The sequence below is a fragment of the Chrysemys picta genome, chromosome 2, assembly GCF_011386835.1.
Source record: "Chrysemys picta bellii isolate R12L10 chromosome 2, ASM1138683v2, whole genome shotgun sequence".
Taxonomy (NCBI): Eukaryota; Metazoa; Chordata; order Testudines; family Emydidae; genus Chrysemys; species Chrysemys picta.
Genome location: NC_088792.1, coordinates 196,774,730 through 196,801,484, shown reverse-complemented (window position 1 = coordinate 196,801,484; position 26,755 = coordinate 196,774,730). Strand labels below are relative to the sequence as shown.

The window sequence follows — 26,755 nt, the reverse complement described above, 5'->3', positions numbered from 1 at the left end:
TGCATGACCTGACTCCATGAATGCCGTACTGGAAAAAATCAGATTTTTGAACCAAATACATACAATATAAACAAAAAGGGGAAAAGCTTACTTTTAATTCCACAGATCTGATGTGTGTTTCAATACTTGTATACCTCATGAGTTTAGGACATTCTTGTGTTAAGCAGTTAAGCAGTAGCTATTCTGCAAAATGCTATAGCAGACATAACCAATTAGTTGAGCTCTGATATAGTAGACAGCCTTGTGTTTCAAAAGCATATGGCCCCAATTCAAAAAAGCACTTAACTATATGCATGACTAAGTGTTCTTTAACTGGGAGCACACAATTTAAACCCATATACATGAGCTTTTGCTTGACCAGGAGAGTAGGAGCTCTGTTAAACTTCTTAAAAGTCACATATCAACAATGTAATTATATTTATCCTAGACACAAGAGGTGAGCTACAGATGCCTGTTAAAGGCTTCAAACTATTCATGTTACTTTGTCATTATGATTTAACAAATACACAGAACCTTTAATTAGAGACATTTATTGTTACACCAAAACACACCTCAACTCAAAACTTGAAAAGCAAAAAAATAGTAAGTTAAGGAAAAAGTCTCCTACTTCCTTGCCTCTTTTACATTGACTATAAACACTGTCAATAACACTCATGTTATTAGGCTTTCACTCCAATCTCCAAAAGACTCTGAAAAGCAATACATATTCCGATTTCATCAAACTTATACTGTAGCACAAAATCTTAACGGCAACCTCAGATGCTCCCTGTATCAACAGGTTGGCATAGCTGACACATTCCACACATTTGGGGCATATTCTACTTTAACATTGATGAGGTCAACCTTCACTATGGAGTTGTAATTAGTGATTCTACAATAAGACTAAAAAATTAGTTAAAAGAGCAAATGCTAATTCAATACTTTCCTTTAAAAAACTAGGAAGGAAGCAATTATAAATTCTCTCCAATATAAAGAGATTCCCTGAATATTATAAATTTACATTTTGACATATGAGTGTTTTGGGCATGACAGTAGAAGAATTAAAAAATGTTGGAGGTTACTCAAAAATGTTAACTAGAAGTTTAAAAGTTCAACCCTAAAACAGTGGAATTTTCTGGACGGCCAGCAAACTGAATTCCACAGAAGGCATATGGTATGTGTCCATGCTCTTCCAACTTTCAAGTGTAAAGCATGGTGATATGCTAAAAAGCTAAAACCTGTTACAAAAATGCCAATGAAGAAGACATATATAGCAGGAATTTGAAGTATTTCAACTCTTGGAGAGCTCTCCTGCTTGCAGCATGTGATAATTTCTAAATATGGCTTTCCCCAGAGATTCCTTTTCTCCACTGGGTACTCTTTTTGTTTGTTAAGTGCATCAAGAAGTGTACGCAACAGGAGCGCAGCAACAAAATATAATGTAGTTAGTTGTGTAGAGTGCCAAGTTGCAAATTATCCCCACACAAAGAATTGTGAAGGAAAAAACAAAAACAGAATTAAAAAAAAAAAAGGAAGTCTGCTTTCTACCCACACAACAGTGACAACTCTTGCTACTGTTACACTGAAGCTTAAAATTGTACTTTAGACTAGGAACATCTAATTTAACTGATTTATTTATTTATTTTACCGGTACTCCTTTTTATACTGTCTTTTGAAAAAAAAATCTACAAAAGTCTGTCCCCGTCAGGAAAAAAAGCTGGAGGAAAGACCTAATATACCCACCACTCCCCCACCTCTTTTTTCGGGGGGTTGGGGGGGGGGGGGAAGAATAATTTTTTAAGAGTTATCTATTGCTCCCCTGCTCCATCAGGTTTTTAAGGCCTCCCAACAAACCCTTTCCAATTTTTCCTTGTTTTAGTACTTCTCTATTCCAAAACCTGATGTGTCAAACAACATGTTGGCAGAAGAACTGGATTACACTCTCTTTAAATCATGACATTGTGGTTAGCCAGCCAGGGTGTGGGGAAGCAATTAACATTAAGCAATTTAAGTGTAGTACTACAGGACTGATTGAGATACCTATACAGCATATAAGCCATCCAGGGACTAAAAATATCTTGTCCAAAAAAACTCAATTGTATGTACTGCAGTAAAAAGCCACCTTTTACATATAAAAATATACAAATATATAAATAACCAGATAGACTCTCATTTTGCCAAAAGCTGAGCAATTAAAAAAAAAGGGTACTCTAAAAGATGTTTTGACTTTCAGTGTTGTTGAGCACTTAGAGCACCCACTGAAGTCAATGGAAACTCTCAGAGGTGTTGAACACCCACAATCAGCACACTAAGTAGTATTCTTCCTACTCAAAAAAAAAAAAAAATGATATCGTCCCAAGTTGGTAACATTCTGACAAAAATCAATCCAACCATCTTTTAAAGGAGACAGACTGTTAACCAGTATAACTCCCTAACGATCATAGTGCAATTCAAGTTGATACACCTAATCCTAACATAAAGCATAAAAATACTATAACAATCTCCCACCCCTGGAAAAAAAGTGATTTTTCAAGCATTATACAAATATGCTATCCTTTATGAAGGATGTAAAGATGTTTCTAAATGTTTCCACAGTAGTATAAAACAGCAGGTTACGTGGACCGGAAAGTAGTATCTTACAGTTTTACATTGTTCTACTGACTTTCAGTTGCTGCCATCTGGTGGAAAACAGATGGAACTAAAAGTACAGTGTCCTGGTGCCAGTTCTTAAAGTGTCATAAATATTCTATCTTTATCACTTATATAATGCAGAAAAACATTGTAGTTTATGGTGGAGATTCACAACTTTGAAATATATACATATTTCAGTGTAAAAAAGTCTCAAACATAGTTAGGTCATAAAAACTTTCCATACTGGAACTTATAAAGATAGGGCACTTTTACAGGACAGTTGCAATTCACTTTCCCCATCCTCGACTACAAAAGTGAGGGCCTTAATAATTACCCATTATTAGAGTAACTAAAAAAGTGCTGGTTATTTTTAGTGTTATGGGGGCAGAGGGAGGGAAAGGTGCAGTAAAGATCATGGTGGGGGAGGGGGATCCACAAACAGAGTAAACTGTGAAGGAGAGCCTGCAGGACACACAATAGACAGTAACAAAAGGTGGGCAGCAGAAGTTAGTGTGGTGACTACCACTGTAGGGTGAGGGAGCCCTGCCATCGTTTCCCACAGCTAGTGGAAGTCAGAGGGCATGCCTAAATTCTGCATTAACATGGGTCATGCTACTCCATCCCTTGGAAATACTTAGGAAGGAAGAAGGATCAGATGTCCCTAGAGATTGGCAGGCACAATTACACATGAACCTGTCTCAGGACAGCACTGGGCACTAACACTCAACCAAATAATACAGATACTTGAAAAGAACATTCAGGGGAGCAGAGAAAGGTTGATAGGGCTCTTGATCTCTTTCTTCCCTCCTGCTGCAGCTGACTGACCTTACTTCCCTCCCAAGTGCATGAAAAACACTCCAGGAAGAAATGTGCACTGTAGTCAGTTATGTTTGCCCAGCACAACAGCCCCTCCTGCCCCAGACACCCCATGTTGATCCCTCCCGCCTTAATATTCTTTTACCCCCCAATAATCAATCAATGAATCAATCGGGACCACAGTAAGGAGAGTTGTAAGGGTGGACATCAGAAAAACTGCATTAATTTTAATTCCTGAATTCAAATAGTGAACAATATTTATTATAACCAGTAATTGAAGCCTGCTATGTAATATTTCATTTTATCTCAATCCCTAACTCCTATAATGCTGGTTGTTATTTAAACTCAGCTTTATGTCTCCTGGCCCACACCACAGACATACTTTAAAATTTAAAAAAAAAGCTGTAGCCTGAATTATGTAAAAGGCACTATTTATCAGAACTGTGCCAAATTCACCAAAGGTCTACCTTGGCTGAGGTTCTTGAGGTTGATGGAATCTTCACCAGGGTACCAACATGCCTTGATGCAAAGCAGCTATAATCTCCATCGGGGCTCCACTGAGAATTAAGGGTGCTCCCACTCTATAATCCTAAATTAACATTAAGTCTAAAAATGAGAGCATGGGGAGCCTTGGCTAACCATATGCCTCACATTTCAGGCAATGATGTACAATCATTTTATTTTGCTAGTCACTTCTTTTCCAGAAGAGAGACAAACATGAAATTCAAGTCACCCAAAGAAAGCAACAACCATAAAAAGTGCATCAGTACAGAGAAAAAACAATTCATAAATTCGCACTCATACATATACCTTCTAATGAAATGACCAATGGACATAAATAGATCATGTCAATTCAGCTATCTTTCTTGTCAATGACTTGAATTATTTCTATTATTTCACTGTTTCTTTTGAACTGCATAACATTTGGGAAATATGTTAACTTCTAATAAAATTTGTAGTAGTACAACAAAATGATTTTTAAAAAGTAAGCCTCACCAGGCAGCACTGTGCTTATGGTATATTTGCTACTTAAAGATATACATAAGGTTTTAATTTACTGTAGTTGTAGTAAAATAGGCAGAAGAGGACTTGGAATTCAAGACTAGAAGTTGGCTAAGAGAAAAATGTTGATGCTTCTCTTCTAGTAAGTTATAAATACATGAGAGAAAATAAATCTCTTCAAATCTTTTTAGTCTGATAGCTTGAGTGACTGAGGAGTGCAGACGTGGCATCAGCAGAGGGCTTCTTCAAACCAGTAGCATAACTAGTACAAGCACAGAGAATGGAGAATATTAAAGTCAGAATTTACTTACTCCATTAGTAAGCTATTAATATAGTCGTTACCATCCATATGGCCAAACTGGAAGTTCCTACGGAAGATACAAAGAAACAAGTAGTAAAGCCAATCAATTGTACATTAAAGAAATGAAAATTATAGACTACATCAGTCAAAAATATTCTTCATAAAATATTTCTCTAATAAATATTGAAAAACTACGTAGGGGAGCAGCAACTGCTACAGTCTTCACATTCATGTATTACTATAAAGATGTAAAAGTATGGAATGGCTGCCATATGAGGAGAGATTAATAAGACTGGGACTTTTCAGCTTGGAAAAAAGACAACTGGGGGGGGGGGGGATATGATAGAGGTCTATAAAATCATGACTGGTGTGACAAAAGTAAATAAGGAAGTGTTATGTACTCCTTCTCAAAACACAAGAACCTAGGGGTCACCAAATGAAATTAATAGGCAGCAGGTTTAAAAAAAACAAAAGGAAGCATTTTTTTCACACAACACACAGTCAACCTGTGGAACTCCTTGCCAGAGGATGTTGTGAAGGCCAAGACTGTAATAGGGTTCAAAAAAGAACTAGATAAATTCATGGAGGATAAGTCTATCAATGGCTATTAGCCAGGATGGGCAAGGATGGTGTCCCTAGCCTCTGTTTGCCAGACAGGGGATGGATCGTTTGACGATTACCTGTTCTGTTCATTCCCTCTGGGGCACTTGGCATTGGCCACTGTCGGAAGACAGGATACTGGGCTAGATGAACCTCTGGTCTGATCCAGTATGGTCGTTCTTATGACTAACTTCCTAACTTACAAAACAGCCCACACACATCACGATCCTCAGTCACTACTCTTTGTACCTTATTTTTTTGTCTGATACACTCACTACATGTTCACTTGGCTTAAAAAAAATGTAAGTCTGCCAATGGGAGAAAAGAACAGAATAGAAGTGAACAAGCACATTCTTTGTTTCTGGATTACATAGGCTATGGTTTCACATAGACACCCGTGGAACCATCATGGCAGCAGGAAGATCAGATAGGGAGAAAAAGTGGTGCAATCAAATTTAGTAACTAAAAAATAATTTATTTATAAATAAATGCTTGCAAGGAGGTCTCTTTTTCCCTTAAGGCTTTCAAAAAAATCTCAAACTAAGTTTCAGTTGACTGACAACAAGAATCATACTTGATTTTGGCAAACTAATAGGTTAATTATGGTGAAAGTATTGCCAGGAAAACATTGCAGTTCATAACATTTATGTTGCATAGTTTGCACTCCTGAGATGAGAATGCAATGATTAACGATCCATTAAATCAGTATTTCTCAATTAGGGGGTGACAAAACGCAATTAGGGCAATTACAATCTAAAGCAAAGAAAATCTCGCTCCCCTACCCCTCACACACCTTTACTCTTCAAGGTGAAGTATTCTGTCAACCTCTCAAAAGACAAACAAATAAATTATACAGGCTTATCCCTGTTATAGTTAATACTTTTATTGTAAATGTAAGATGATAAAATTTTTGACTTCAATATAAGGGACTGCCTACCTCAAAAGGTGAGAAACACGACATTAAATGAAGGGCATACAGGGCAGGGAATAAAAGCTATGCTACCATAGTACCGTATACACATACCTGTGAAAATGGTCTCTGTAATCTTTAGCGACTTCTTGAATAACAGACTTTAGCCTATTAAAAAAAAAAACTGTTACAACTATAATAGAGTAAACTTTGCATTTACAAGGTTCAAATAAATAATCATTTCGCTCTTTGAATAAGGAGTGAATGCTATCTACACAGCAAAGGAAAAGAGTGACTCTCCTTTCTCACTAAGGAAATTCACCTTCCTCACAAACTGAATAAAGTACCTGTTAAAACGCTATCTTCATTGGACAAGACAAAATTAAATTATCTCTACTGCCACCAGCAAATGTACCATAACAACCTCCAAGAAAATCCCAATAAATGTTACAATTTAGCACAAAAAGAATGTAAGAACATAATCATTTTTAATAAATGAGTGACTCCTGAAAAAGTCATGGTTGCCTAAAGGGTGACGAGTCCTCAATTTCCTTAGCAAATTATTACCCAGCTGGATAAAAGGCATTGTCTCAAATGGATCACCAACACTTTATTTTGATGGTACAAATGACTAAACTTACTGATCTCTTTTTAAATATGTGACTATCAGTACAGAGTTGAAGATCAATCTTTAAAAACATTTTTAAAAATCCAAATCAACATCATAATTGAGTGACCTCTAGCTTTCTTTTCTAACTTTTAGATATTTAAAATTTAATTTAATACAATCTTAACATCTTATTTGCATGAAGATCACAGGATCCTGGACTCTGTACTGCCAAGATACTTCTTATAAAAGGCCCAATTTTCACCTGCAGTTGAACCTGCAAAATCCTATATTTGCATTTCAAATCTACATAAATGAATGCACAATTCACCTTTTTTAATTGCCTGTGCACAATTGGTGAGGATTATGGTATTTCCTGTAGCTCTTAATGAATCAAGTAGTCATATATGCCTCAGTGGGGCCACTCATTAAGTAAGATCTACAGAATCAGGTCTTCGGTTAGTCTAGCACTTTCAGAAAATGTGCAAACATCAGAGCAGTTCAACTCTCATTTTGTGAACATTTAAAACAGCTTCAAGAATTTGAATATTCCTTTCCAATATGAGATAAACTAGTAAAGATAAAGCTTGTTGCCATTCTAATATCCAAACCAGCACAAATTCTTTACTTTTCACAGTGAGTGTCAATAATACTGTACCTGGTATGCTCAGCTGAAGAGTTTTTGTCATCAATAATCGCAATAGCCACAAGTTTTCCTAAAATACGGAATAAGATATCTAAATTCATCATATTGCTCTTGCAAGGGAATCTTCTTATTTTGTTTTATTATTATTACCACCTCACATTCTCCAACTCTCAGATCATAGAGCCATTCAGTTTTGAAAACAATTACCAAAATTTGGGGGTGTACCAAGATCCCTTCTCAACTGTCCCAAAGAAGCTATACAAACATCTGATTACATACATCAGTTTGTACTAATCTATTGAAAATAAATTAAATGTGTCTGAATGCCAGATTAACATGACTATGGGAAAAAATAAAGAGGGGAAATTAAGTTTGTTCCAGTTTGTCTGTTCACAACTCCACAAAGTTAGTATACATGGGTACTGCAATCACCAGAGCTCTGCCATTTTAAAAGTTCAAAATGTTATTTGTATCAATTCATTAACCACTGTTGTGACTTGATTTGTTTAATTAAAAACTTTGAGTATTATTCTTTACAACTTACATGAAGAAATGTTAGAATTTTATTTGAATTCTTGGCTGTGCCACCAGGTCAGAAAAATAGCTTCTTATATGGTTCGTAGTCCACTGTCAGAAGAACTTCACTTTCAAATGACCCTGCGCACAGATTTTTTCAATAATCATGTAGAATGTAATGGAGACCAAATATCTGAATGTACCGGTCTTTGCTCGGATTAGTTCGTGTAAGTTTTGAAGCACCATTGGATTGTTTATATTTAGGTCAAATTATCTGCTATGTTGGGCAAACTCAGCAAACGGAGTAAGAAATGCCTCAAATTTTGACTGAATTTTCTTCAAATCACTCCTCCCCCTGTGTTAGGAAAGTAGAGTTTTCCCACAGTGGAATGAGCAGTGGATTGGCCACCTAAAATCTCAAGATCTAGGCAAACAACATAGTGCTGCTTATCAACCCCAGCCTCCAAAGGTCCAATACGTCCCTACTGATTGCTGCTGCCCCTGAACTGCACCCCAGGCAAGGAGATTCATGTAGAGGGAGAACCCACATAAGATGGATAATATTGACAATGTCAATATTCTCTTGTTCAGGGAATCCTTGAAGGGTTCTGAGAATGAGGAAAGAGATAATGCAACTTCCACAGCTCCTCCCCATTCCATTTCTCCATGGTGCAGTTGAAGAGGGATTTCTCTGAGGTTGGGAGAAGGACTAAAAATGTGATGGGGGTGGGGACTGTCTCCCATCACCTTCCATGCTCCCACCCCAAACCCGCTTGCCCTTGTTCCCTTTAGACCTTAACATATTAACATCTCAAAGCCTCTTTATTAGAGAACACTTCTCTCAAGTGCTCTTGAGGTTTCTAGAGAAGTGTGGATGAATTCACAAGTCTCATTGTGGGCAAGATATTCCTTCATAAAAATATTGGACACAACTTGTAGATATGTATTCTTTATTGCATTGACAAGGTCAACTAATGTCTTTTACTATTTCCCAAAATAATCACTGTTATAACCAATAGCATTTGCTAATACTGATGATGGAACTGAAACTATACTTAAAAGATGTGCCGGCACTTTTATACATTTCTATTTATATACAGAAACTGCTATACACATTCATAATCATCTAAATTAGTGGACATTTTACCTTCTTGAATTTGAAAAAAGTCAGTGTTTTGGTGTATAAAGGAGATGCCTACATTTTCAGAGGAAGATAGTGATTTTGGATGTTCAACTTGAGAGATCTTAAAAGGGGGTTGATTTTCACTTTCTGAAAATCAGGCTCCTTCAAGCCATCTTAAGTTTGGTATCTACAGTTACCACTGAAAATGTACACTGTAGATGTTAAACTACACTCATGTATCTATTTTAAACACTAGCTGTAATCCTGCACCTCTCAGAGGTATAGGATAACAGATTATTCTTCTCAACTGAAATTTCACAAACCAAATACATTTTTATTTGAAAAAAGTACCTCCATGAATACCCATTATTTTTTCTCCTATCTGACCCCCACACAATTCAACGCAATTGAGCTAATCTAGGTTTGTAATGCTCCTTAAATATACATCACAAAACTCTCATACATACATTACATACATGTTCACAAGGCTCTTGAAGGGTAATCTACACAACACTAATGAAACAGTTTAGTCTAATCTCAACCTTGTAGTCTACTCAGTTTCGCTGAACAGTACAGAATTGGCAACACTGTACTGTGTGTATTTTGGAGCTAAAAATAAGCGCTTCATCCAAAGTCCATTGAAGACAAAGGAAAGACTTACACTTTATTCAATGGGTTTGGATTAGTTCCTAAATGCAGTTTTCCCTAAAATAAAGAGCAAATCCAGATTTCCTGCAGAGTTTAGTCAGGAATCATGCATGCTTTCTATGATCTTTCTAGAAGGATGAAATTTGATTTAACTCAGCCCAAATGTGATTAGATATTACAGTATATGTACTGAGGTCCACATGAAATTTTTAGTATACTAAATCAACTGGGAAGTATGAGCCTTATGTAACTTCTTTTGGAGGCTTAAAAATCATTTTTTATTCCATTTTGTTTGTGGCTTCAGTAAATATTGTAAATAACTTGAAGGTGGGAGCATCTTACCTGTATCTCCAAGTTCATAGAGTGTAAACCCATCTACATTAAGATACCCTTGGAATCTCTCTCGGTTTATCCAAGATGATAGATCACCATCTTCATATTCTACAAAGTGAGAGAATTGAGAAAAACGGAGAATATTAACACCAACAATGCAGTAAGAAAATTGCTAAATGGTTAGGATGGACAGTAAGAGCAGAAATATATGGCTGTATAAGGTAATACTCTACCTTCCACTTCTGGAGATATGGGTTAAAATCTTAAGTGGAAAAAAAAGTTTGGTGATTTCATACATTCCTCAAATGTTTAGAAAGGGCATGACTGACAGCATATTCTTCAGAAAAGCCCAGAGGGAGAGTAAAAGGAAAGCAACACAGTTCTAGCAAAAGGCAGACCACTGATTGTGTGTATTAAATTGTAAATATGGAATTTCTTTCACTCTAATGTTTTGAGTACTTTAGCTGCAAATAAAACTGGCAATTTTTGGTGACTTTTTGGTTTGAGAAAACAAAATCTATTTTTTATATATCCACAATACTGTTGATTTCAAAAGACAATTATGATGCAACAAGTTGGCAAAAAGGAATGGTTAACATCCTCTAAAATTTAGAAATGAAATTACAGAATAAAGCAGTAAGGACACAAAAGGAAACAAAGCTGTTAACCTAATATGGACTTAAAATACAATAAAATATGTCCTGTATGCCGGCAGATGCAACCACCACCACACATTGAGCTGATAGACAGATGTTTGGATACAATCACATAGAATGAGTCATATTGGGAAATTCTAATGTCAACTATTAAGAGGTTAATGCTTCCAGATATGACTAATCAAATATTTGTTATAGCGTGAAAGGTACAGCTAACTTGAAATTTTAAAAATAGCCCGTTCTTGAGTAAATGAAGCACCCTTCATTTCCTATACCAACTCTCAAAAGTTCTTTATGCTGAAACATGCTTCCCTCCTTTCTTGTTTGTTCAGATAACAAAACAGAACAATGGCATAACAGTATTATAACAAACTTTTAAAGTGAATTTATTATGGAAAATGAATTTCTTTACTAGCAAATAGTTGCTCTTGAGACTTTGAATTTTTTTTTAAGCTTAAATAGTATTAATGTAAGGGTTTTAAACATTGAAACAGGTTTTAATTCATAAAACAATAGCAAATAAACATTAGCCCTTCTAGGACTGTCATTTTCCAGAGGACCCAATAAATGAATAGCTATGAGGATATATGATACTTTTATGCCCACTATCTCACTCAAATGGGTTTAAAGCAGAAGTACAAATTCATTGAGGGGGTAGTGTGGTCTAGTGATCAGGATGCTAAACTAGGACTTAGGAGGTATGGGTTTATTCCTGGCCCAGACATTAAACCATTATGTGACCCTGGACAATTCACTTTACTACAGTAGAACCCCGTTTATCCAACCCTTCGTTATCCAGCTCTCTGTATTAACTAAAAACCAGCGCACACAGGTCCAGAAGCAGGCAATATCTCTGTTGGCTTTATTCCATTTATTCCATCTAGATAGAGCTACTGCCTTGCACTTTTCCATTCTCCGGATTATCTGAATTTTTGATGATCTGATCTGGCCCTGGTCCTGGTCCCAGTTAGATTGGATAAATAGGTTTCTACTGTACTTTGTGAGTGTTTCCCCTCTCATCCTTTATCAACTCTATTTAGATTATGAGCTCTTTGGGGCAAGGACTATTTCTTTATGTTTATATAACACCTAGCACAATGGTACCCTGATCTCAGCTGAGGTCTATAGGTGTAAATGTAATACAAATAAATCATAATCATTAATTATTTAGGCACATTTATCAATCAATAAATGAAGTGATAGTCCTATTGCACAACTTTCTGGCCTCTATATTAAAATTGCTTTTATTATATCAATGTATTTTCTTTAAGAAACATGAGACGACATGGCTTGAGTAAAATTTACTAGGACCATCAACTGTGACAGAAGTTCCATGCAGATAGACCCTAGCACCTATGCAGAGACCCACTGATGTTTGGCACAAATATCTGCATGAAACTCCTTGAACAGTTGGGTTTAACTGTAGACATTAAGTAACTAGTACTTTTTATCTTTGTTTTTATTTCTGTTCTTGTGATTCTAAAGTTTTTCTTTTGCTTTGTGGCAAAAGGCACACCAGAGCCTATTTTTAACTAAATGGGACAAGGAACAAAAATCATTTTATGAATAGGCCCCTACAACAAATGATATTTTATTTACACTAGATTAAGGTAAAATATAGCCTAATAGGGAGGGCATTTTAGGAGTATTTTGTTTGTTTTCCTATCTTGTTATTCTATGAGGTAGGAGGACTCAAAGAATTGCATAAGGAATTGAAGAAAATCTAACCCCTGATACTTATTGTTTAGATTTTTTTTGAGAATACCTACTGGATAATGAAAAATGACACTTTAAAGCAGATACGAAATGCGTATGTTGCTAACCTATATAGAATTCAATAATGAGAATGTATTGTAAAGTAATTAAAAGTAAACTTGTCACAAGACAGAAATCTATTTTTTAAAGAAGTTGATTTTGGATTTCTTTAACCATTCACACTTTCGTCTAAACATTCTTTTATCGAAATCAGAAGTTGTTTTTGAAAATACTTCACTGCTATATTTCCACGTGGCCATTCATCTGGTCTACACCGTGTTCTGGTGCTTTATCAACACACATTGAAAAAAGGCATCTTAGTACTAAAATTATATGTTTCAACAATTTTTTATTTCTGTTCTGACAGCAGCAAATGATAAGATTAACCCAGTGCAGTTTAAACTTGTAAAGTTTCGGTTTTGGTTTCCATTCTCAAGCAGGTTTCTGGGGAAATCCAACCTCCAAGTCTAAGACAAAACAAGCATACATAGACAGACTATTTCATTTGGGAGAAAGAACAAAGAGGCAAAGCATCGAGGCAAGCAAAAGATTTTCATTATCCTCATCAGAAATGTCTCATTTCAGTCTACTATTAATCTTATGGTAAGTGAATATTTAAATTTTTACTTTGCCAGTATGAGATAGTGAAATTAAAAAAAAAAAAAAAAAAAAAAAAAAGATACAATTTTATGCTTCTGATTAAAATGAAAAAAGATAAGTGTGCTCCTTTCTATGTGTCAGTCTAGGTATCTAACTTTAAAAAAACTGTAGGTAATATTTTTCCATTTAAAATTTCAAAATTAAGTTGACAGTTGTCAAGACCATCTGCTAAAAACAATTAACACATTTTAAGCAACCAAGTAAGGAAAAATGTTTTCTGATTTTTGTTTGGTCGATTTAAATAAACCCGAGCGCTATTAGGAAAAATGTCAGGTTAAGTGGATGCACAAATGTCATACAATCCACTTGTTTTATTCATAATTTTATGATTTTTTAGGCTAACTTCTCAAATGCCTAACAGAAAAAGCATGGATATAACTATTAAATTCAAGCTGCAAAGTCAAATAATGGAAATACAGCTCAAGAGTGAAGATCAACAATTAATAAACACTTTGAAGAGGATTCACTTTAGTCTTCCTTGTGGTATCCAACAGAGGGAGACCACAGTCACTGATAGAAGACTGCTGTCATATATATTTTTAATCAACAGAGTGACTAGAGTGGATATATGGACATCTGCTCATTTAGTCAAAATAATTTTCCTGCAGATATCAGAGGCATTACGGTCTTCCACCACTGAAAACAAGTCTATGAAACAAACCATTATTAACCACCACACTAGGCCATGCACTTTTCAAAAAGTGATAAAATACACTGGCACAGTGGCAAGAAAAGCAGTGAAATAAAAACAGGGTACAGGAAACAGGGCAAGTATGCAAATTAAGTTTTAGGAGTTGGGACTTGAACTAGTTATCACATACCCTTTCCAAAATTCAGACAACCATAGTTAATACCATTGAGGATGGCAACAACTTTATCTAGAACAATCTGGAGGAAATGTTCATGGAAACTAGCAGTGGCAATGACTCTTGAATAAAAGCCTAAAGAATTCTGAATACAATCTGTGTGCAGACACCCTCAAATTATTTAATGTATATTATAAAACACTTTCCATTTCATAGCACTTCTGCTCCTTCCTATTGTTTTTATGTAAATAACTGACGTTATTTTGTAATGTGAAATTTCTAACCTTTTTCTAATGTTTACAAAAATAAATGTTTTTAAAAATATAGCTAAAAAGTGTAAATCTGTTCTCTTTCCTGTATATTTTTCTTAAATTTATTAAAGAAATATTACCATACTAGTTGTTTTGCAACACAAGTTGGTCTCACATATGAAAACTATTTACTTTTCACAACCCCGCACAATTGTAGAATATGTCATTAAGTCTAGTGGCTTGTCACAGAAAGTTATAGATGTCAGTCTGGCCATGGTGGGGGAGCAGGGGGACTAAGATATTTTACAGAAAGACATTCCAAGTCACTGTTTAACACCATTTACGTGTACAGAAAGACATTAATATTGATAAAAATAGAAATAATTTATTCTTCTAATTATAGGTTATTACAATCATTTGACTTTGCTGAATTTACAAAGATTCATATATGTGAAAATAATTGTTACTAGTAGAATATGATTGCTCACATGCTTTCTTTTGATTACTTAATTAAATGAAAATTTCAAGCTAATTAAGGAAAATCCTAAAACTCTTTCTGTGAACCAGTGACAGGCACCAAGTGTCGAATAGGATGACACTTCCTTAGCCATAAAACCATATTTATTACCTCCAAGCATGTTTATACAGAGTACATGATGCAGCTTGAAAACTCCTATTTTGCTTTAACATTCTAAAGTATTTTCTTAAATACATCTTTAAAAACATAGTAAATAAGTGTCAGTTATTTCAGCTAGTTCTTTGTATAGAATATTTGATAGGAGTCTTAAATTACAAACATATACAAATGGAAGGTGGTAAATTTAGAAACCATGTCATCTCAAAGAACAGAACACCTCCACCTTGTGCAAGACATCAATGTAGTACAGACATGATTGTTATCTCAAGAAAACAAACTTTGTAAGATGTTTACATTTTAGAGAGATACCTGATTGTGTAAAAGAACGTGGGGATGTTCTTTATTTAGGATATTCAAAAGATGAGAGATCCTTAGGATGTGTTTTCAGAGCTATAACCTACCCCCCTCACCCCCTTGCAAAGAAAAATCTTTAGTTTAAACCCACACGAAGAATTCTAGAAATATCCTTGTTGAAACTGATTTATTTAATAAACACTCTGAAGTCTTCATTCTTCAAAAGTTAAGGAAAACATTTATTGATTGGAAGTATTTTGCAGAATATATTGGTTCCTTCAACGGAGATTAAAGCCTTTGTTTTCCCTCAAATGATCCAGATGGCAAAAGCTTCATCTGAGATGTATATCTGTGAATATTTTGTATCTACAGTAGAATCTCAGATTTACGAACATGAGAGTTATGAACTGACCAGTCAACCATACACCTCATTTGGAGCCGGAGGTATGCAATCAGGCAGCAGAGCCGAAAAAGAAAAGAAAAAGAAAAAAGCAAATACTGTACAGTACAGTACTATGTTAAATGTAAACTACTAAAAAAAAATAAAGGGAAAGTTTAAAAAAAGATTTGACAAAATAAGGAAACCATTTATGTACTTGTTTCGTTTAAATTAAGATGTTAAAAATCAGCATTTTCTTCTGCATAGTAAAATTTCAAAGCTGTATTAAGTATTAAGTCAATGTTCAGTTGCAAACTTTTGAAAGAACAACCATAACGTTTGTTCTTAGTTATAAACATTTCAGAGTTATGAACAACCTCCATTCCTGAGGTTCTACTGCAAATGCAAGGGGAGAGCGGGGGGGGGGGGGGGGGGGGGGGTCACGCCCCCCCGCCCCACACAGCCCCCCTGCCCACCGCTCTCCCCTGCGGGGACAGGAAGCAGAAGCTTGGTCCTGTGGCAGCCAAGCTTCCCCCCTTCCCCCACTTCTTCCCCCAGCATGGTGCATTCCGGCCCCTCCTCCTCCCTTTCCCTCTCCCTGCCAGCAATGGCTCTTGTGAGAGGGAGGGGGAGCGGAGCAGAGCCGAGCGTGCTCCCTGCTCCGTAGAGGAGGCAGAGAGAGGTAGGGACGGGCCTTGGGGAAGGGGGTGGAACAGGGCATATCCCTCCCAGTCCCCTGCCATGAGCCGCTCAGGGAAGGGGGCTGGGAGCACCCCCACGAGCCGAGCACCCCAGCCTTCTGCCCTGCACCTCCACACCACCCCCAGCCCTCTGCCCTGACCTTGAGTCACCCCCAACACCCAGCTTTCTGCCCTGCACCCCCACCCTCCTAGCCCTCTGCCCTGACCTTCCCCCAACACCCAGCCTTCTGCCCTGCATCTCCACACACACCCCAGCCCTCTGTCCTGACCTCAAGTCACCCCCAACACCCAGCCTTCTGCCCTGCACCTCCACACACACCCCAGCCCTCTGCCCTGAACCCCCCCACACACCCAGCCTTCTGCCCTGCACCTCCACACACTCCCCAGACTTATAGAGAGAGACCTTCTAAAAAACGTTAACATGTATTACCGGCACGTGAAACCTTAAATTAAAGTGAATACATGAAAACTCGGCACACCACTTCTGAAAGGTTGCCTACCCCTGCTGTAACCTTTGGCATAGATAGATGATCTAACAGTTATCCTCAGAGTTTGGGGAACTCAGACTAGCTTACTCAATGGTAAAAGTTGGAGCTTAACAGTAAATACCTGCAGAAACATAGAAACAATAACCATAAACAAGCTTAAGCAAGAAGTGATGGGTATGATAATGAGTTAAAGTGGTATTGATATGTATTAATAGGTTAACCTCAGGATAAGTACACCTCAATATTATGTAAGTGAAAAGAATAAATTTGGGCATGGAGGAATGAGCAATAGTATAAAATATTCAATATGGTACTCAGGCCCTATAATAGGGCCTACCACCATGTGGAGAGGAGTCTTTTAGCTTTTGGCTGCTTTCCATCATTCAACCCTTCAGCTCTACTATTAATCTTGGGTAGTGAGTAACCGGAATCATTGGACTCATTTGGCATGCCAGTAATCTACCTGTAACATGCAAGAGTACATTCAAGCAAAAAATGCAAAGCCAAATTTCAGTTGCTTCCATCTTTACTTCATTTATTGCAGCTAAACAAAATTCTCACTCCTGTTCCATAAAAAAAAAAAAAAAAAATCAGAGAGAGATCTAACAACAGCAATTCTCCCTTTCTCTCCTTCACAAAAGAAAAGATTATCCAATATAAACCTGGTCAATCTTTTTAAAAATTTTCTTTCAAAAAGAATGCCTGTGTTTTGATTTCCCTCAAATATACTTTGAGTATTTTGCCTGTAGGTGAACAGTGCACACTTGTACTTACCATCATATACAAAGTAAGTTCCATCTTTGAAGACCACAACAGCAGGCAATTCAGGAAGTGTCACATACTAAAAGAGTGAGAGATGACTTTTAATCATCCCATAGATGATTAAGACAAGCATTTTAACTGCACAAACCTTAAACTCACCAGTCTGAAGTAAAAAAAACCTCAAATAATTAAACAGGACACTTAAATATTCTCTCAGCTTTGTTTCTAACACAGAAGCTTAGAAACATACTCCCTCACTTCCTCTTTTAACGATTTTATCTTTTTTCAATTCCAACTTTAAAAAAAACACACTAATTTTATGTGGATATTACATTTTTGTTTAGATTTCCAATCTCCTAATTTATATTAGTAGTTTCTCCAGCACTAGGAACTATATTTCTTACCCAAAAGCTGATGCATTCAGTGAAGAGAAAACAAAAGGCTTTTGTATATCACATTAAAAAAATGTTTTAGGAGGACGAGGTTAGTTCCTTGACAACTAAAGTTGTGGATTTTTAACAAGACAAGTATTTTAAATCTCTATCTCCCCCACACACGGGTGGCAATTTTAAAACAAGAAATATTTTCAGAATAAAAATGATGATATTCTTCTATCATATCTGAGAACGTTAGAAACCTGATTCTTTTTTGGTTTGTTTTACACTTCTTGGCTCCATTCTCTGCCCCCCAGGAAGCTCCACAAAGGGTAGAGGTGACTAAGGCTGTCTGGGGGCTGGTTTGGTCTCTGGCATAAATTACATCAGACTCATAAATCAGAGCGACCAGCTTTAACTCTACCTTCACTACCCTGCTCTAGAGCAGAGGTGGGAGTTGTGAAATAAAATAACGTACAATAATGAATTAGTGCCAGTGGGCAGGGTTAAAGTTTGTGTGAGCACTTTAAGTGAGAATTACATAAAATTTACACTGACTTGTTTTACAATTTGCTTATTTTCCTGTAGGATATTTTAAAAATACTATAGCTACTTAACTCTTCTGCAGTATACTCGTGATCAAAATATCTCATAGGGCTTGGCTTTGCAAATGTTAAACCTTGAAGCACTTGTGACTATACTGTGAAGTACGTACAACTACAGCAAAAGAAGGTTAGGCTCTTAACTAAACCTAATTTTCGGAAGTGCCATCCACCAATAAATTCTACTGAGGCTGATAAAAACTGCAGATGCTCAGCACCTCCAAAATTCAAGCAATAGGTATATATATATAGATTTAGAAACCTAACTTTAAAGAACATTTTTTGAAAATCTTGGACAAATGACTTATCAAAGTTGTTACAGCGAGTCAGTGGAAGAACCGATAATATATACACAGTCTCCGGACTCTAGCCTCTAGAGGACGCCTCCCTTATAACGTTAGGAAAATAGTGATGTAATGTGTTTTTTCTAGCTACAATAATTGTAAAAACAAGATGCAATAGGCTCAGTAGGCTTTAAATAGCTGTTTTATGAAAAATAATGCATTTATTAAAGTTACAGGATATTTCAAGTCATGAATCTCAAGTCATTTAGCATTGCAGACATAACCCCTTGACAAAACCACACCATTAAACAGATATGTTTTTTATACACTTCTCTATGCTAGTAAAGTAGTATAACATTCAAATCCCATTCCCTAGTATCAAGGGCATAAAACTGTCCTTTCCCAGCTACAAATGCATGAGACTTCCCATGTCTCAACTCCACCTTGGGAAATCTGATTAGCACATTTTGGCTTCCTTGAAGATTCTGGGGTTTGTCACTGGGACTAAGACAGCTCAGTTAATGAGGGACAACTGGGTATGAGAATTGGGCTTTTGCACCTGTTTCTTGGAAAAGTCTGGAAAAGTTCAGTTTTGGGTCCAAAATCAGTTTTGATAAATTAGATGATCTTGAAACTAGGATTATAACAAACTGTGTCCTGCAATCCTACTTATTCTATTTAAGTTCCTATTGCACGTCAATGCCCTCTCTGAAAAAATCATCTGGTCAATGCAAAACAGGACTGCCTAATCAACCTAACAAATATTGAAATAACAAAAAAAGTTATTGAAATTTTTCAACTGAATTTCAAGCTATTATAAATGAATAACTTTATAGGATTTTTTCCCTCTTTTAAAGACAAGAGGTTTTAATATTGCTGGTGATCAATATGCTAACACGTAAATAGAAGGTAACAGAGTATTTTGTAACTGTAACTCAATTCCAAATCCATGTTTTCTCTATTAGATTCTTTATGTAGAAATAGTTATTCATTAGAGTGATTATTATTACTGACCAGTTTCCTGTAGTGTTTGATGTCAGAAACTGCAAGAATTAAAAGGCTATGGTTGTGCTAAATACAATTTAAATAAGAAGAGGAAGTAGAGTTGAAGTATCTGATAAAGTGAATTTACCTCAGGTAGCACCTCTTCTGAGGCAGAAAAAAAGTATGTATAGACAATTAGTTCTGAAGCAACTTCTATGTATTTCTCCTGCAAAAATAGAAACAAAGACATTTTTAAAAATTTCTTAAATCTTGGTACACACATTAACAGAAAAAAAGTATATCAAAACACAAACATTTTCCGTCTACTTTTTAAAAGTAAACTATAAAAAGACAATGTAAAAAAATTAGAAGAGAAAGCTTACCTGGGGCCCATCTGAATTGCATGTCTAAACATGCCAGTGTAAAATGATGTAGTTATGTTAGGGGCATCCCTTTTATAAATTACCTCCCCAGTGGGGACAGAACATAAACTAGACGAGTAATACTGTTCCGTACCGTGATTCGGTGCCCGCATTGTTCCATTCAAACAAAGGAAAAAAACTTGACAGACCTCAGCATATCTAACTGGCTTATTTGGACTTGTATTACAGGAATAGTCTTAGACAAAGACAGTTTGAATTTTTCTGTATTATGTTCATTTTATTTTAAAACACCAAATTCAATTTTATTTTGGCAGTACGTAGATCTTAAACCACAAATGTCTACTACTAAGTAGGGCTGTCGATTAATTGCAGTTAATTCACGCAATTAACTGAAAAAAAAATTAACCGTGATTAAAAAAATGTATTGTGATTAATCGCACTGTTAAACAGAATACCAATTGAAATTTAATAAATATTTTGGATGTTTTTCTGCATTTTCAAATATATTGATTTCTATTACAACACAGAATACAAAGTGTGCCCTGCTCATTTTATATTATTTTTATTACAAATATTTGCACTGTAAAAATGATAAAAAATAGGATTTTTCAATTCACTTCATAAAAGTACTGTAGTGCAATCTCTTTATCGTGAATGTGTAACTTACAAATGTAGATTTTTTTGTTACATAACTGCACTCAAAAAGAAAACAGTGTAAAACTTTAGAGCCTACAAGTCCACTCAGTCCTACTTCTTGTTCAGCCAATCGTTAAGACAAACAAGTTTGTTTACATTTACGGGAGATACTGCTGACTGCTTCTTATTTTACGTCACCTGAAAATGAGAATAGGCATTCGCACGGCACTTTTGTAGCTGGCGTTGCAAGATATTTACGTGCCAGATATGCTAAACACATTCATATGCCCCTTCATGCTTCGGCCACCATTCCAGAGGACATGCTTCAATGCTGATGATGCTCATTAAAAAAATAATACGTTAATTAAATTTGTGACTGAACTCCTTGGGGGGAGAATTGTATGTCTCCTGTTCTGTTTTACCCACATTCTGCCATAGCAGCGTCGGATGATGACCCAGCACATGTTTGTTTTAAGAACACTTTCACAGCAGATTTGACAAAACACAAAGAAGGTAACAATGTGAGATGTCTAAGGATAGATACGGCACTCGACCCAAGGTTTAAGAATCTCAAGTGCTTTCCAAAATCTGAGAGGGATGAGGTGTGGAGCATGCTTTCAGATGTCTTCAAAGAGCAACACTCCGATGCAGAAACTACAGAACTTGAATCACCAAAAAAGAAAATCAACCTTCTGCTGGTGGCATCTGACTCACATGATGAAAATGAACATGCGTCGGTCCGTTCTGCTTTGGATCGTTATCGAGATGAACCCGTCATCAGCATTGACGCATGTTTTCTGGAATGGTGGTTGAAGCATGAAGAGACATATGAATCTTTAGGGCATCTGGCACGTAATTATCTTGCAATGCCGGCTACAACAGTGCCATGAGAACACCTGTTCTCATTTTCAGGTGACATTGTGAACAAGAAGCAGGCAGCATTATCTCCTGCAAATGTAAAATAACTTGTTTGTCTGAGCAATTGGCTGAACAAGAAATAGGACTGAGTGGACTTGTAGGCTCTAAAGTTTTACATTGTTTTATTTTTGAATGCAGTTATTTTTTGTATATAATTCTATGATGGTAAGTGCAACTTTCATGATAAAGAGATTGCACTTCAGTACTTGTATTAGGTGAATTGAAATATACTATTTCTTTTGTCTTTTACCGTGCAAATATTTGTAATAAAAAATAAATATAAAGTGAGCATTGTACACTTTGTATTCTGTGATGAAATTGAAATCAATATATTTGAAAATACAGAAAACATCCAAAAATATTTAAATAAATGGTATTCTATTACTGTTTAACAGTGCATTTAATTGCACGATTAATTTTTTTTAATCGCGCAATTTATTTTTTTTAATAACTTGACGGCCCTACTACTAAGTATTAGAGCAAAAAGGACACACACCATAAAGGTACACATGCACATTATGTTAGCATAATGGAAGTGATACAGTCAACAACAGTAAGAGTTTTAGAAATTTTCTGAGGATTTTGTTAAAATGAAGACCAAACACACAGTTTCTTTCCACCTAACTAAAGTGAAACTTATTAAGATGTAGCACAGAGCTTCAGTATTTAAAAAAAAATAAAAATAAAAAAAAAAAAAAACATAAAACCTATCCAATTAACAAAAAAATTCTCCCTTCAGTATAACTGTGCCCCACAGTAAATGCTACATTAAATAACTTAAGTTTAACTATTTTGAATGCATGGATTAAGTATGATTTTAAAATAATGTTTTACATTATTAGGACTGCAGAGTCCCACTACATAATGATTACAAGATGAGAGAGAGCACTCAGACCCCAGAGATTACCAGCATGTTTGGTAAACGTCCATAAATACATACATTAAGATAAAAAAAGTGTGTATATTATGCCATTATCAAAGTAGTTCTAAAATTAGAACATATTCAGCTTCTTACTTACAATTACAATCTCTTTAAAATATACAATTACTTTTTTGCTTTTTTAGAAGAAATATGTACAAGTCACTTTAGACTACCTCTATAAAGATAAAGATAAAAAAAATGAATTTAATGAAGTTTCAAACCTTTAAAGGAGATTCCCCACCAACATACAAAAAAAGTACACGATGCCTCTTGTGCACATGTTCAAACATTTGCTGGCTAGGAAGTGGCCGGATAAGAGGCCTGGGGGAAAAGGGAAAGGTGAAGAAACATTCATTTTTTTTGAAAATTTAAAGAAAATGTATAAGCTTATCTAAATTGTACAATTCTGACCACCCATTCCACAAGTCTAAATTTGAAAATGCTAGAACTCTGTATTTAAGAATAGCATATAGTGACCAGTGCTACAGTGCGATGGAATTTACCAATTATACCAACTCTTAGTAAGAAGTATTAAACAGTAATCCTTACACTATATGCAAGCCATCTGACATATGGTGTAATTATTTCTGAAAAAGGCAGATAAACGTGGGCATAGCAACTCGGAAATAGGGGTTTTGTAAGTGATTCTAGTTTGGAGATTACCAGTATTCATAGACTACTGGAAAGTACGGAAAAGTAGTTTAGGTCCTTGTCCCTATTTTTATGCTCTAAACCCCAGGTAAGTGAGAAGAGAGGAAATTTGAATAGTCCCAAGCAGAAACTTCTCTAGAAGATTCTGAGCTTGTGTGCCAAGGTTGCAATTATCCCTATGGGGGGAAATTCTTGTTGGCAATTTTGAAAAAAAAGAAAAAAAAGACAACAACAACAACTATTTCCTTTGCTAGACTGCTAATAGTCCCAATAAAACTTCATATAAAATCCCCCTCGCCTCCACTTTTTTTTTTTTGGGGGGGGGGGGGGGGGGAGGGGAGATTGTGAAATCCTTGTTAATGCTGTATTTAAAATTTTACAATACAGCCTGTGCATTAGTTAATAATTTATACAACCCACAGAATTCATTTGCTGTTCTGTAAGTAATAGAACAGATAAATACTGCATCATCCCAGGAGAGCTGACGTGTGACAGTTAAAGAGAAAAAATAATTTTCTCAATAGCTCAGTTTAATACCAGTGACTCTTACACTATTCAAAAACATTTCATTTTATAATTAAAAAATAAAACTGAGTGGCAGAATATGAGCTTCTACCTGGCATAGCCCATATGATTAGATTTAGTGAAAGACCACTAACATCCTAACTAAACATACTTTTTTCAGAACTGCAGACGTAAATCTGCAAACTGTATGTGGTGGGGCATTTTTAAGTCTCTCTCTGACACCTTAAGTAATGTCCATTTCAAAAAACAAGCGCAGTCTCAGGGATCTATTAACAGGCATTGCATCATTCTGTTCAGTGTAACTTGTTCAGTAATTAACTGCTAATGTTGCATCATTACTGAAATCAATGTCGAAACACTTTACAAAATGTAACTACGGAGTTTAAGAGCAATTGCATCAGAAAAACTCATGTTACATTATTATCACACTATAAAATCTCTTACAGGTCTTATCTCTTACAGGTCAGTATGGCCAAAATATAAATGAAAATAACTACAAATGTATTCCTGTCTTATCACACTTAATTGTTTGAGAAATAATCACCCCAAGTTCACCTGAATTCTTTCAAGCCTTTACTAATGGAGTGATTTACAGTAACTCCTTGCTTTAAGTGGCTACTGAGAAAAGATAACGTCAGCAAAGATATGAACAAATGAAGGAATCCTAGGAATTTGCTATGGTGTTCATCACCATCCTATCTATTCCAGGGGTCGGCAACCTCTGGCACGCGGCTGGCCAGGGTAAGCACCCTGGCGGGCCGGGCCAGTTTATTTACCTGCTGATGCGGCAGGTTCGGCTGATCACGGCTCCTACTGGCCGCGGTTTGCCGTCCCAGGACAGTGGGGGTGGCAGGAAGGCACGGCCAGCACATCCCTCACCTGCGCTGCTTCCTGACGCCCCCATTGGCCTGGGACTGCAAACCACGGCCAGTAGGAGCCGCGATCGGCCGAACCTGCTGACGCGGCAGGTAAACAAACTGGCCCGGCCCGCCAGGATGCTTACCCTGGCGAGCTGCGTGCCAGAGGTTGCCGACCCCTGGGTTAACACATTTTTGTTAATATAGCTTCACACTCTACAAGGCAGCACAAATGGAGGGAGGAGACACAACAAAAAAGAACTAGATAAATTCATGGAGGATAGGTCCATCAATGGCTATTAACCAGGATGGGCAGGGATGGTGTCCCTAGCCTCTGTTTGGAAAAAGTTGGGAATGGGTGACAGGGGATGATTTCCTGTTCTGTTCATTCCCTCTGGGGCACCTGGCATTGGCCACTGTTGGAACTATTAAATCAGATGGGGTAAAGATTAGGTCTCCACTAACTGGGTCGTAGGAGCTAGCCAATACAAAAGAGTTTTGCAGAAATACATGCAGAAAGATTGGCTTACTACGGTCTTTACTGAGGAGTCCACTCACTGTTTAATACGTATTCCATTACTGAATGACCCCCAACTCACCTCCACTGGTTAGTGGAGGTATTTAATCTATTTCTGGGCTTAACTCAATTTTCTTTACAGTTCACATCTAATTCAAACTATAATAAATGAACAAGATTGATGCCACTGATTCTAGCAAAGTAATTGTAAGAATAAAAGACTACATTAATAGGTCTAGCATCTTTCTATCAAAGAAGCCCATCTTTTGGCTCTCCTTTGAAAAAATCAAATGGGGCAAACTCAACAAAACTATGTAAGTCACTGGTATCTTCAAAGAAGATTATAAATACTTACCCTGCTACTCTGTTAGCAAATTCAATTATATCCTCTTTGGTTCTAGGTCCTCTATAGTTGTATGCCAAATCACCTTTTAAGCTGGAGGGGGAAAAAACCCAAAATCCTGAGGAATTGCCATTTGTTTCATCATCTTTGTTCATAACTAAAATAAATCAGTTAGCTGCGTATGCAAAATCATAGCATCCCCATATTTCTAATATTCAATCATTAGTAAGTGCTGAGCAACTTTATTTTTCAATGCATTAGCCAAAAGAATCAAATCTTTAAATAGAAAAAGTATAGTTCAGTGGCACAGTAAAATATAATTAGAATGAGGGAGGAAAAAAAAAAAAAAATCACTCCGCACTGTTTGCCATCTGAAAATAAGTTCTGCTGTACATGTTGGCTACCACGTGCTTTCTAATGACAATATATTAGAAATACAAAAACTAGAGAAGATTTGCTCTCAGACTATGAAAAAGAACTCAGCATTTAGACCCCATTATTAAATATTAAAAATTTCCATTTATTACTCCTTATCAAAAAAGCCTTAGGATATCCTTTTACTATTTGAAAAAAGCAAAATAGAAAGGCCAAATGGATAATCTGCAAAGGTTTTTTAAATCTGAACGCTCAGTTAATCCTCCCTCCAGTGAGGCAGACAAGAAACTCTAATATGTTACTGTATGTAACTGATGGGGGAGGATCTAACTTGCTTTTATTATCAGAAAAAATATTCAAGTAGGATTTAAGACAGTGAAGAATAATAGGATTTCCTTTAAAAAAAGAATCCATCTGGGTCAGTTACATTATTTTTTGGTGTCCTTAAGATCAATTTTCTGAGCCTGAATATGTCATGACGACAAAGTTTTTCACCTGCAGCCTGTAGCAAGCTACAATATTTCAATGGCACAACCCTTGGGAAATATAACTAAAGAAAACCAAAAAGCAACAATGGGATCTTTATGACAACCAAACATCCTTTGATAAGTCCAACACACATGGGGAAACAAAGAATTGTAAGTCCGACCATTTCTCAAATTTTCATTTTTAATAACTGCACTTGAAAAATTAGAGAAAAATACAGTTTTCTGTTTTTACTTTATACCTTTAATAGCACTGTGTGTACAGTCACTTTCACAGCAGTTCGTTTCCCTGGCTGTATGGGTCTTTTCACACATAGCTAGGGCCCTACCAAATTCATGGTCCATTTTGGTCAATTTCACGATCATAGGATTTTAAAAATTGTAAATGTCATGATTTC

At 36.2% G+C, this 26,755-nt stretch overlaps 1 protein-coding gene across 7 annotated transcripts in view; it reads right to left on the bottom strand.

Annotated features, from left to right (window-relative positions):
* TMX3 (thioredoxin related transmembrane protein 3) overlaps positions 1-26,755 on the bottom strand; it is a 111,108-nt gene that overhangs the window by 68,360 nt on the left and 15,993 nt on the right. For 6 of the 7 annotated variants that reach the window (XM_065585190.1, XM_065585192.1, XM_042860401.2 and 3 more), the window contains 8 exons: positions 25,510-25,590; positions 22,826-22,925; positions 19,894-19,971; positions 17,514-17,580; positions 10,122-10,220; positions 7,505-7,562; positions 6,354-6,407; positions 4,740-4,796 (listed from right to left, as the gene is read on the bottom strand). In XM_065585190.1, coding sequence (XP_065441262.1) covers positions 4,740-4,796; positions 6,354-6,407; positions 7,505-7,562; positions 10,122-10,220; positions 17,514-17,580; positions 19,894-19,971; positions 22,826-22,925; positions 25,510-25,590 — 594 coding nt within the window. Of the gene's footprint in view, positions 1-4,739; positions 4,797-6,353; positions 6,408-7,504; positions 7,563-10,121; positions 10,221-10,652; positions 12,991-17,513; positions 17,581-19,893; positions 19,972-22,825; positions 22,926-25,509; positions 25,591-26,755 lie in introns of those variants that run through there. The other variant, XM_042860402.2, reaches the window with a different exon arrangement.